General features: G+C 45.8%; 1 protein-coding gene across 1 annotated transcript in view; it reads left to right on the plus strand.

The window, feature by feature from the left end:
* VSTM4 (V-set and transmembrane domain containing 4) overlaps positions 1 to 13,504 on the plus strand; it is an 86,367-nt gene that overhangs the window by 19,836 nt on the left and 53,027 nt on the right. Inside the window, exons 3-4 of the mRNA XM_030847642.2 lie at positions 2,769 to 2,837; positions 10,213 to 10,320. Coding sequence (XP_030703502.1) covers positions 2,769 to 2,837; positions 10,213 to 10,320 — 177 coding nt within the window. The remainder of the gene's footprint in view (positions 1 to 2,768; positions 2,838 to 10,212; positions 10,321 to 13,504) is intronic.

A 13,504-nucleotide genomic window follows, 5' to 3' on the forward strand; every position in this document is an offset into this window, starting at 1 on the left:
CACTGATGCTGCTGGCCCGTGGACCACACTTGGAGTAGTAAGGCTCTCGACCATGCTGGGCATCCCTGATCTCCTGAAAACTACGGTCCTCAGAGGTCCACTTCTTTCTCATTTCGCTATTGTCTTCATTAGGACTCTGCGGTTATCGCAGCCTAGGCTTAATTGGTTGAAGATGAAAACCCATTCAAGCTAATTCAGAAGAGAGGTGGGGTTGGTTGAAGGATATGGAGCTCATGCAATGCAAGGTCAGCAAATAACATGTCAGCCCTCTTGGTACCCAGAGTACCATCAAGGTCAAATCCTCCCACCTCCATATTCCTCCTGCAGGTTCTGCCCTCAGCTCCGTTTGCTTTCCTGTTTTCCAAACACGGCTGCCCACCCCAGAGTCCACAGGCTTTTTCAACCCCAGGGCCTACAACCACCATATGTACTCTGTTTCTTAGTTTAAATTCTTGATGGGGGAATCTGCTCAGTTGCTCTGGCAGTGAGCAGATTACAGGAGCTGTGGGTGGGGTAAATTAAGCAGGAAAGGTGATGGATGAATTGTCTGACATGTCTAATATCACACGCAAGACCAAATGTCCACTAAGAGTTCATTCCTGGATGTCCAGATTTCTTCCTTTGAGGGGCCGTCAGGAAGAAATAGATCATTCATTTATTTACTGGGCACCTACCAGCTGCCAGGCAGTGTGTCCCAAGATGGTGATACTGAGGTAGAAGACCAGCTTCTGGTTTTGAGGAATTTAGGTTCTACTGGGAGAGGGGTTCTTTCCCACAGAACAGAGCCCTCCTTCTGAGAACAATTAGAAATGCTGAAAAAAAAATCTGTATTTCAGCTTTCCTAATTATATATTTATATTTCATAAGTATATTTGTATTACATAATTACACAATTGTCTGTGTGCATATGTATTTCAGCTATCTTAATTGTTCTCTGAAGGACTATATAGATAGAGTGCAGAGAAGAGCAGTGAATGAGACCAATTGTCAGAGTCGCTTAACTCTTTAAGAAATTCAGCTGTTTTTTCGCAGTGCTTGTTGAGAAAAGTAATGCAGAAAGTGACAATCAGGTTGTTTAGGAGGCAAGCAGAGCCTCTGATAGAGCAGAGTTCTATCAGTGAGATGAAAATTGGAAGCGCTATGATAAATACTTGAGGTTTTCTACTGGGGATCCCTGAAGTAAGGGCAAACCAGAGAGAAACCATATCCTATAAAAACTGAAACCCAGCTTCTAAACAGTTCATATCCTCATTGGGTTAGGCGATCATCCCCCTACTCTAATTTCCTACGAGGAAAATAAAATTTTATCTCGAATCTACATGATTTTCCACATATGACGTCTGGCATTCAATTAAAAAATTATCAGGCACATCAAAGGACAAGATCAAAATCAAAAATGGGTAATAAAAATAAGCCTATGGGCAATGCAGATGTGAAAGATATCAGTCATGTACATTAAATTAATGTGATAAATATGGTTGAAAAATTAGATAACATGCTGGATAAATTCATCAGAGAGCTAGGATATATAAAAAGAATTAAGTGGATGATCTATAACTGAAAAAAATCCATAAATGAAATCTTAAATTTCAGAGATGGCTTTAACAGCAGGTTAGACACAGGTGAAGAGAAGATTAGTGATCTGTGTGGTAGATCAATGGAAATACCCAGTGCAAGGCCTGGAGAAAAATAAAGATGGAAAATTCAGAATTGGAATCCATGACAATAATAATATAAAAGTTTGTGGGAGGGGCAGTAAATAAAGTTCCAGACCATCTTTGCCATATTCCTTACCTCTCATATTGATTCAATTTTTATTCTAGCCACCTTTGTCTTGTTATTTGGGTCTTAGAGATTCTCTTCTCTGGAGCTCTTCAGTGTGGTAGCCACTGACCAAATGTAGCTATTTAAATTTAAATTAATTAAAATGAAATACAGTTACAAATTCAGTTTCTTAGTCCCATGTGAATAAGCCACGTTTCACATGCTCAATAAAAACATGTGGCCAGTGGCAGCTGTATGTGCCTTGCAGACACAGAACATTTCCATCATCTCAGAAAGTTCTATTGGGCAATACTCTCATTCCCTGACATTTTACATTTTTCTGTCAGGTTAATTTTTTTGATTTTTGCCTATGATTATGTTAGCCCTGTATGTGGAACCTTCCCATGTTTCCAGACTCTTTAGTATGATGTTCAAGGTTTGACATAGTGTAACTCAATTCTGTTTCCCTGACAATTGAAAGCAGACACAGTGAATTCAGTGCTCAATCACTGACTGAAAGCAGACAAAATAATCTCAAAATCAGATGCTTGCAGCTCTGTGACTGTCTTACATGGAGAATGTGCTCAGAGCACTGACCCTGAGTCATCAGATGACCTCAGGCTTCTCTATCTAGGGATACCCAGGCAAGTACACTACATTTTGGAAAGATGTCCACTAAAATGGTAAAATAAATAATGTTTTGGTTCTTGGAATTCCCACTGGGGAACTCTTTATTTTGCAAATATATGGGGTGAGTGATGCTTCTGCTGGACTGAGTACCAGCAACTTAATTCCCCTCTCTGGTCTCTTACTTGTTATATGTAAGTCATTGCACCTTCCCCTGGCTTGTGGGTTGTGACAATTAAATGTGGTTTTTGCAAATATGAAAATTACTTTATAAATGTAAGTGTCATATATACCATATGATATTATTTTGGACTGAGGTGGGCTAGGTCCATGAGCTCCTCCACTTCATGCTATGCCATTTCTTTTTTGTCTTACAGTGATTTCCCTGAAAGCGTCTGAAGATTCATCGTTTGAGAAAAAGAAAGAGACCTGGGCATTTTTTGAAGGTAATTGCTTATTTCTTTATTATAAGATGCAGCCTCACTTTTAGATAATAGGAAAGGAATAGACTTCTTAGTTTTCCCCTAATATCAAATGGTTTTCTTGCCCTAAACTTACTCAGGAGTAGGTTGGAAATTCCTGGTGGTATCAGCCCACAGATTTTGAAAAAGCAGACATGAAAGCTCCAGTCTGCATACTTTGGGGTTGTTTGTTTTGTGCCAGAATTTCTGCTCCGAGGTGATATGAGGGAGGGATCTTCAAGTAATATAAAAATGCAAATTACATCTACTGTGACTAATTTTATCTCAGGTTTCTTAAGGAGTTTGGGATTCTGGAAACATCTGTAAATCTTAAGCAATTGATTTTCAACCCATGTTAGCATCACTGGGGAGCTTTAAAAATGCTAATGCCTGCACCACATCTCTAGAGATTCTGATTAAGTTGTAACTTGTTAAAAGCTCTTCATGGGTTGCCAGCATGCAGCCATGACCTTAGGGAGGTGTTTTCCAATACTGGTTCCGGACCACCAGCATCAGCATCACATCAGCATTAGCACCACTTGGAAGGCTGTTACAAATGCACTGTGTTGAGTGCTACCCTTACTTATGGAATCAGAATCTCAGGGGGTGGTACTCAGCAATCTGGGTTTTAACAAGACCTACGAGTGATTCTTAAGTACACTCAGACTGGCGCCTTAGAGCAGTGATTCTCAACAGGAGGTGAGTTTATCCCTCTAGAGAACATTTGCCAATGACTGGATACATTTTTGGTTGCCACGACTAGCATTTTGGTGCTACTGGCATCTATTGGGTAGAGGCCAAGGAAGCTGCTACACATCCTCCAATGCACCAACAAAGAATTATCTGGCCCCAAAAGTCAAGAGTGTCGAGGCTGAGAAAGTATATGGCCTTAGTGTATGGAAAACTCACAGAAATTGTTATTGTAAAGTGGTTGAGGATTATGACCATAAGCAATGAAAGAATGTATTTTGTGAGTTCTCAGGGAGAACCTTTGATCAGTAAAAAAACCCAAAACACAACAGATTAATGTTAAGATGTGATCAAGAAACTGTGAAGGATTACATCTTGTGAAGGCATTGCATTTTTTGATGATGTATGGACCTAGCCAAAAGGATCTAAGGAGACGTGTGCCTTGGGCCTTCACCATCACCTTTTGTTAATTCAACAGGTGTAGGAACTTGCCCTTGGGGGCGAGCACTTGGATTCAAACCTATGTCTTCCAGTAGCTAGTTAAAAGCAGTGGATTGAGGAACTTTCTGTCTTAGAAAAATGTAACCATAATTATGAACATGGTTTGCAAACCATAAGGTGTCGCTCAGGTAGGCCATTAGGATTGTTTCGTTTTGAAGTCATAAATATTGCATTTCTCGGGTTGCACTTTAACAGTGATTCTTTGTATTCCCTGCCTTTTCTTCTGCACATTTTGTAGATTGCTTTTTCTTTACTTGATGGCCTCCAAGTAAAATAATCCCCAATTCCCTCCCTTAGTCTCTCATTCAGTGAATGCCTTTGTTAACAAAGAGATGTGTGACTTTCCTTCTCATAAAGTGAAGCAGTGGAAAAAGCAATTGATGTATCCATATTTCTGAGGCTGTCCTATGACCCAGGCACTGGGAAGAGGTGGGAGTCTGGAGATGTCCTGGGGGCTCCCTAAGGTAGGCCACTGGCAGATGTGACAGCAGGAGCCCTGTTTATCATCAGATGCATAAGGGTATCATGTGGGGGTTGTTAGTAACCCAGACTCTGGGCTGCCCCCCCACCCTGCCCCACCCCCTACCATGAATCTGATTATTATATTTAGGAAGAGATAAAAGAATTTGCACTTCATCAGGGCTTGAGGTGTTTCTGGTGCAAGTGGTCCAAGAACTGTTTGAAAATGCTATGGTACAAAACCCAAGACTTTATATATTTGGCAGGATTGTAGCATTTAAAAGTCCACACATGCCTTGTGGCACAATCAGCATCTCTAAAACACTTTGTATAATTAATGATATTTTTAAATTCTTGTGTAGCTACAGAATATCAGGGTTATTCTCGATCTAACTCTGCAAAAAATCTGTAGGCCAACATGCACTGTCTTCTCAACGCAGAGAATTGGGTCCCTTTAGGAAGGCTGAATTGGAATTCTCACTGTGTATCCTGCCTCAGAGCAGCTGTGTCCAAAGTGCTCTTTCCCTGTGATTTCAGCAGCAGCAGCGGCAGCAGCATCTATGGGTTTTGCTTTTTTAACCCAGCCACAGCGTTGGCGAGGTCAGGGGTACAGTTGAAATTCCCCAGCGCCTGATCCCAGGCCTTTGCCCTTTTGTTCCTGGATGGGAGAGCTGCGGCAGGGCTTGAGGACGGATATCCATCCTCCTGGGGCTTAGCTCGGCCTGGCCGTTTGCCTGCAGCACACAAAAAAAAGCATTGTCAGTTCTCTTGGTGAGACGCTGGAGTGAGTTAAAATCCTTCCAGGCTCTTGCTCAGGTATTTCTCCCCGAGCAAGATGTTATCACCGGCTGGATAAAAAAATTAGTAGAAGTACGAGGTTTTCTCAACATAACTGTGATCTAGGTATTTGTCGTTGCCCTGGCAATGTAGAGGATGGACATTGACCTTCTGGATTTAGTGGTCTGGGGGGAGTTGGGTTCCTTCCCTGTGCTGAGGAATGCTGGGGTCACTGGGTTTCAAAGCAGCTCTGAATACTCCAGCCGGCCTCAGCGTTGCCGGGCAGGAGGTATGCAGAGCGGGGACCGCTCTGCCTGGTGTGGCCTGGCTTTCTGGGAGGGTGGGAGCTGGCATGCAGATGTTGTGCACCTTGTCTTGGCCTCCCTGCCACGTGCACATCGCTCCAGCCTGCCGGCCCAACCATCTGCTTCAGGGAGGCCCCGGGCGGGGGGGCAGCAGGGAGATAACTTTCTGCATGGCGGCTTGCAGTTGAGTCCAACGAAGCAATGTCTTTGGAAGTCCAATGGCAGAAGACGAAACTGCAAGTGAATTTGGAGAATATAACAAGATTTTTAGAATTATTTTGAGTGTTCAGTGTTCTGTGGTATTTTAAAAGCTAAACCCAGATTTGGTTAAGTGCAGATGTTTTGTTCAATTTGAACCTGAAGGTTTGGATTCAGCCTCCAGACAAGCATTGTTTGGATGGGTCTGAGTTTGAAAACCTCTGGCCCACATTTATAATTAGAGAGGTGTTTACATGAAAGGTAAAGGAAAAGACGGAAGATAGGGCAACGTTGGGCCAGTATTCCAGCCTGAGAACGATGTCTGGAGCTGCCCTGTGGCTGCCTGTGTCCCCGGGGCAGAGCTTGGCTCTAGCCTGCTGGCAAAATGTATCCCTGGAGTGTTGGGAGTTTGTGACCCCGGCTCAAATGACTCAGGGTTTAACCTTTGTTTTCAGAGAAAGGGGAGGTGGTTTTAGCATTCTGAGTAGATACAGCAGGGAGATTGCCTTTGTGCAGCAAAGGAATGATTGGAACAGAGGAAAAAGTCAGCACCTTGGGGTAGTGGCTGCTGCCCAATCCAGGGAAACTCAGGTGTTCTTCTTGAGTTTTTCCTCCTCCTACAAGGTGACACTTTTTACTGTTCTTGTGGCTTCAAGAATACAATAGAGCAGGCATGATCCATCCTAGGCCTGTGGGGACCCACGTGCGGGCGGCTGGTGCCTGCTGGCCGGTGTCCACAGACTGGAGGGCCTGTGTGCTTGGCAGCGTAGCTGAACCTTCCAGACAGGCCAGATGTTTTATGACTGCAGCTGCGGCTCCCCGTGGCGAGCCCCCTCTGTGCGCGTTGAGGAGGCTGTGATCTGAAACCATCGTGTGGGCCTCCTGGTGCCCCTCGCCTCCTGCCTGAGAGTGGGCCACAGATGTCTGCAGCATGCTTCTGGGGACACTCGTGGGAGAGTCTCGCTGCGACCTTGTTCCCACTTTGGTTCCTGCAACCAAAGAAAGAGTTCTGATGAAGAGGGGAGCTTGTGGGTTAGGTCGCTTCGCTCCAGCAGTGCAGAAACTTTAGGAAGATAGTTCTTCTCTCCATCCCAAGACTGAAGCCAAATCGCTGTTGCCTTTTGGTCCCGGGGCCCGAATCTCTGGAACCCTTTTGAGGCAGATGCTGCGCCCACCAGCCCCCGTTCTGTCTGCCTGGCACTGTGACCACATTGTTTCCCAGCCGCTGGTGCCAGAAATGGCTCTGCAGTCCTGTTCCCAGAATAGTTTGCTCAACAGTGTGTAAATCCAGGACTAGCCTTATGTTCTCCGTGTTCTGTCCTGTCCTGTATCCTGTCCTGAGTCCCAGTCTGTGACCTCTGCTCTGTCCCTTGGAATTTCATGTTGTTTAAATGGAGGCCCAAGCCTGTCTCCTAACTGACCACTTGCAGAGTTCTCTACTGTATTAAGTTTCAAGACCCACACATCCGAGACACAGGCATCTATTTAGAAAGGCAGTTTTGATCTCAGTTACAGGGGAGAGTTTTCTCTATTTCTGTGTAGTCTCCTCATACCCCATGGAGCTCCTCGACCCCTGTAACCTGGCTTTGTCCCTCCCATCACACTGAAAGGGCTTTCCTCCAGGACTTTTCCAGTAGCTTCCTAGTGGGAAATCCCAGTGGGGGTTTTCTAGTAGCACGTGATGCTGTTAGAGAATCTTTCTTACAGCATTCTACTCTCTTGGCTTCTAGAACTCTCACTGGGTCCTCCTCGGCTCCTGTGACTGGCTCCTGGCTCCTGCTCTCTTTGTAGGACACTCTTTCTCGTTCCCACCCACCTGCCGTGTTCCCTAAATATTAGTGCGAGTGCTCCCTTCACCTGCAACCTTGTCCTATTGTGTTTTCTACTTAGTTTAACTAGCTTAAGTGAATATGCTGGCTGAACCTGAGACCAAGGGAGGCACTCCAGGGGCAGGGACATCCCCGGGCCTCCCAGGGGAACCCAAGATGTCTGATTCCATCCCATTCCCCCTCCTTCCCTCTCCTTGACCATATAGCCTTACCTGCTTCTCCAGGCTCGCCGCGGAAGCCAGCCACCCCAGTAGGCTTACTGCTTGCTTTTTCAGCTTAAGCACTTAATCAGCTGCTTCTCTAGGTCCCGAGTGCATTCTTGCTGACTCAGTAATTCCACTTCTAGGAACTTTAATCTTGAGAACACAGTGTGAGAGACTCATTAAGGTTTAAGGTTGTGAATACTTATCACAGAATCATTTATTATAGGGACGTTCGGAACACTTTGAGTAGCCAGTGATAAGATATTAAGTCTCTCATGATGATGTATTAATACCACAAACTTTTATCATAGTTTTCAAAATTAAAATCACTTTTTGCAGAGAGCATAATGAGAAAATGAAATTTAAATAAAAAGAAAGATATAAAACAGTAGGCTCTTAATTTAAAAATTATATGTATACATCATAAAGTACAGCAGTAGTTAACTCAAAGTGATGGATGGCTGATGACTTTTTTTCTCTCTCTATCTTTATTCTCTCTCTGTATTTTTGCACTGTCTGTGTTATTTTAACTACAACTCACCACAGAGGTCCAGTCCTCTGGGAAGCCCCTCCCAACCGCCCCAACCGGGATGGGTCCCTCTTCTGCGTGTTTCTGGTTCTGGACACGTATTTCTATGGTTCAGGTACCATGCAGCCCTCTGATTTCTTGACGAGAAGACCTTTGGATGTTCATCATTATATTTCTTGTACCTAAGAGCAGGCTGAATATGTCTGTTGGCTAAAGAAATTTGTCAGCAGAGAAACATTTTTGCTAAGTTCAAACATTTTCTAAGTTCAAATATCTGCAGGCTTTTGCTTCATAGAAGATTAAAATAATGATTCTAGCTTCCCTTTTGCTTTCTGAGCAGTTTGGGCATCGTATCAATCAGATCGGTGACAAAGTTGATCCCTGGAGTTTAAGAAATGGATGTATATTGTTATGGTCTGAATGTTCGTGTCCCCTAAAATTCATATGTTGAAATCCTAACCCCTAATGTGATGGTATCAGGAGGTAGGGCCTTTGGGAGGTGATTAGGTAATGAGCGTGGAGCCCTCATGAATGGGATTAGTGTCCTTATAAGAAGGGATCCTTGAGAGCTTGCTTGCTTGCTCTCTGTTCTCCTCCACGTGAGGATACCAAGAGAAGACGTCTCCAAACCAGGAATAGAGTCCTTACCAGACACTGCACCTGCCAGTGCCTTGATCTTGGACTTCCTAGTCTCTAGAACTGTGAGATATAAATGTTTGTCGTCTAAAGTCACCCAGTCTATGGTATTTTGTTATAGCAGCCTAAACTAAGATACACATGAACGTGATTGAATCATTGGAACGTAAAACAAACTTATTTTGAGATAATTGTAGATTAACATATATTTCTAATAAGTAATGCAGAGAGATTCCTTGTACCAGTTGGTACCCTTTTATCCAATTTCTCCCAATGGTGTCATCTTACAAAACTGTAGTATAACATTGCAACCAGGATATTGACATTGATATAGCCGAGATACAGAACATTCCCATCACTGCAAGGGTCCCTGATAGCAAGACTCATTTTTCTCCCATCTGTTCCCTCCTTAACCCCTGGCAACCACTAATCTGTTCTCCATTTCTATCATTTTGTCGTTCCAAAAACGTTGTATAAATAAAATCATACAGTATGTAATTTGGGGGGATTTTTTTTCCCACTCAATATAATGCTTTGTGCAATAGTTCATTCCCTTCTATTGCTGAGAAGTGTTTCATGGTGTGGATGGACCACAGTTTGCTTACCCATTCACACGCTGAAGGACATCTGGGCTGTTTCCAGTTTTTGGTTATTATGAATAAAATTGCTACAAACATACACGTACAGGTTTTCGTGTGAACTTAAGTTTTCATTTCTCTGGACAAATGCCCCAGAGAGCAGTTGGTGGGTTGCATGATAGTCGTAGGTGTATCTTTTAAGAAGCGGCCAACCTGTTTTTCTAGAGCGGCCGCACCGTCTTACATTCTCACCAGCAATGTCTCACCTGTATCTTTGTCAGCATTTGGTATTGTCCTAGTTTTTATTTTGGCTGTTCTGACAGATATTATCCCAATATGTGGGATATCTCATTCTTCATATGGGTATTTACAGAGCAAAGTTTTAAATTTTGAGGAAATCTGATTTTTCTAATTTATCAAGTTTTCCTTATCTGGATGGTGCTTTTGGTGTCAAGGCTAAAAATTCTCTGCTTAGTCCTAGATCTCAAAGATTTTTCTTCTATGTTTTTTCCAGAAGTTTTCTTGTGTCTCTTTTACATTTAGGCTTGTTGTTCATTTTGAGTTGAGTGTTGATAACGTGTGAAGTTTTTTTATTTGGAGCGTCTCCCGTGGTGTGGCCTGTCCCGGCAATCACCTGCGTGTCCCTGCCTTCCAGACCTCTACGTGTACGCTGTGCTCGTGTGCTGTGTGGGGATTCTCAGCGTTCTGCTCTTCACTCTGACCATCATCTGGCAGTCTGTGTTTAGCAAGAGGAAATCCAGAGGTAAGAGAACAGATAAGAGTCATGTCTGGAGTGGGAGCACAACCAAACCACAGACAGGCGGAAGATGTTGGGCAAAGTATCACTTTCGTTGAAAGATGCACCCTGAGTCGGGGATTATTGACCTGTGACTGGTAAGCAGTGTGAGTGAGGAGATTTGTCTACCTTAGACTCTGCTAAAATCAACTGTGGCCACTGTTGACATCATTTCAGTACCCCCTTTGCTCAAATCCCTTCCTTCGGTGGTTTCTGAGGGCCCTTACCTCTCTCTTCCTCCCAGAAGAGGCTGTGGAGTCAGATGACCCTGGGTTTGATTCTGGCTCTGCCGCTCAAGACTGAGTTTTTGACACGTTCCTTAACCACTCTGAACTTTGGTTTCCTCATTTATTAAATGACATGGGATGGACACCACCTTCCTTAGATTGAATGTTGTTGTGTGTTCGTAATTTAATTGCAGTACCTGACACTGCGCCTGGCAGGCAGATGGGACTGGAAAGGCACCCCTTCCCTTCTCTTCCTGTCCAGTCTGAGTGTTCCCTTCCTTCCGTCTCCTTTCTTGTTGGTGTCCCTGTCCCCTGGGTTCTGTCCTTAGCCCCTTCTTGCTTTACTCTTTCTTCCTTAGTGATTACAGTTCTCATGACTCTGACTCTTATCTCCCTGTGAATGCTGCCTGCTTTCTCTCTCTAGTTCCCGCCTCTCACCAAACCTCCAGGTCGCGTTTCCACCAGCTTCTGTCTCCTCTGAAATACCCTCCCTGTGCACCCCGACTTCAGAATTTCTGAAACGGATGGGGACCCTGCAGCTCCCAGAGATGATCTGGGTAAGAGCTGGGCTCTGGAATTAGAATAACTCTGGTTCAAATGGCGACTCTTCACCTACCAGCTGATGACTTACCTGCCGTGCCTCACCTTCTCCCTCTAAATAATGGGGAAAATACCAGTATACCAGTCTCACAGGATTGTTGTGAGGATTAAGTTGAAAAAAAAAAAAAACCCACAAATAAAACCTTTTACCCATTCCAGCTCCTTGTAAGTGTCCTGCATTTATGATGACTATGGTTATAGTTATATATAATAATTATTACTATTAGCCCAAGGTCATAAAGCTGGGAAGTATTACATTTGGTGGTCATGGCTTAGGGGGACAATTAAACAGAGAAACTGAGCAGAGTTGCCAGAGGGGACTCTCCCCAGAGGTGCAGTCAGGGCTAAAGGAATCTGGGAGGGAGGGAGAGAAAGGCATTCAGGGACCAGCACCTGGGGGAGCTTAGGGGACAAGGGGAGAAGAGGTTTCTGGAACTTTTGAGAGCTGCAGCTGTGGGAGAATTGTCACCAATAAGAGCCTTAGAAGAGGGACTCAGGCAATGCCAAACCAGGCCGCAGCAGGGAGGGAGCCAGGAGCCTACCTTCCTCAGCCCCTCCCTGCCCCCTGCCCTCAGGTGTCCCACGGCTGCTTTCCTTTGGTCCTGCCACCCAGACTGGAAGCCAGAGGACGTGCACAGAGGTCAGCCTCCAGGGCCCGAGCAGGGTGGAGAGAAGGGATGGGGAGCTGGACGGGTGCGCAGAGCCATGCAGCACTGGAGGCAGAGCCAGAGCTCTAGCCAGGTCCTTCTTCCACAGCCCGTGCCCTGCGCACCGTGCTCTGTGCGTCTGTGCTGCACTCTGAGAGCCTCCCTCCACGCCTGCGCATACGTCACCCACGGTGCCCGAGCTTTTCCAAAGACTTGATGGCTTTGATGAGCTCGTGGCACATGTTGCACACGTGCAAATGTATTTGCCTCCCTCCAGGAGGATGGTGTGTAAGACAGGGACCATGCATCTGACCCATTCTCCTTGGAATTCGGCTCGTGACAGCTGCTCAACAAATGGTGGGCAAATGGCTTTGTTTCCCAGCTGCTTTGTTCCCAGCTGTTGGAGTTTTCATGCCACATTGGCAGTCTCCAAGCCTGTTTTGCTCAAAAGGCACCTCTGCCTGGGCTCAGGGGCATGATAGAGAAATCTGCCTGGAGTGCAGGCCCTCTTAGGCCGTGGGGAGGAGCAGGAAAACAAAGTAACGTAGGCAGTTCAGGAGAAGTCCTTCTCCTCCAAAGCCAACGAGGCAGACTGGGACATAAGCTCCAGGCTTCCCACAGAGCCACTGAGAACCCAGATCTTAGCTGCCCTCGTGCCCCCGGGAGTGGGCTCCAGATGGCCTCGTGTGTGCCTGTGCACAGCGTCTGAAGCCCTATGAGCTGTCAAGAGCTTTGCCTGAGCACCTGCTGTGGGCCAGACCCCTTGCTGGCCCCTCCACGTTCTCATGAGTCCTCACCGCCGGCCCGAGTGACAGCCCATACTGCTCCCATTTGACAGAGGACGCAGCTGGGGAGCTTGATCAAGTCCTGAAACAAGGGAGTGGCAGAGCCCAAGCCCAGCCCGATCCTCAGCCTCCGTGTTTCTGTTGAAGAAAACCTCAGCCATCTGGGGGCTGACGTTGCCGAGGAATTTTCCTTCAGCCTTCAATGCGGTTGTTGCCTAGGTCCTCCCCAGACAGCAGTTCACGGCTCCCGCAGCTCCTCGGGGGCTTGGCGTCCGTCTGGTACAACCGCTGCCCGCAGGCTGGCATCCTGTATCCCTGGCAGGACTGTGCATGTTAGGCCTGGCGTTAGCCCTCACCTGGACCTGAGAGGCTTAGAACAGCACTGCCCAAACCTTCAGGAACAGACTGCTCACCTGAGAACCTGCTCCAATGCAGATTCTGATTCAGAGCGTAAGGGCAGGCCTGACAGTCTGCATTTCTAATGAGAAGTGCAGGCAGTGCCACCCTGATGATGGGAGGCCTCACTCTGAGTAGCAAGGCCTTAGAACCAGTTCTTTTTCACTCTAGCCTACTCAGCGCTTCTCTTTACAATGAATACTTTGAAATGATCCCATTACTATCTTGAAATGAAACTCATAGATAAGCTGTGCTCCCTGGATGCACAAAAATCAATCAGGCCCAGACCCCCTTGTTATATAGACATTTTCTGGGTTTCCTGTGCAAGTGTGTGTTTGTTGGTCCTTCTGCATCCTCCTGCCTGCGTGGGAGCCACAGAGCACGCAGGTTTGCAGGCTCCTCACACACACGTGGGAAGCAGAGGACAGCCTGGCACCCGCTCTCCCGCCTGCTCGGCAAGATCTGTCTGAAAGGAGGATGTCAGAGCAGCTGTCTG

This window comes from Globicephala melas, chromosome 16, assembly GCF_963455315.2.
Source record: "Globicephala melas chromosome 16, mGloMel1.2, whole genome shotgun sequence".
NCBI lineage: Eukaryota > Metazoa > Chordata > Mammalia > Artiodactyla > Delphinidae > Globicephala > Globicephala melas.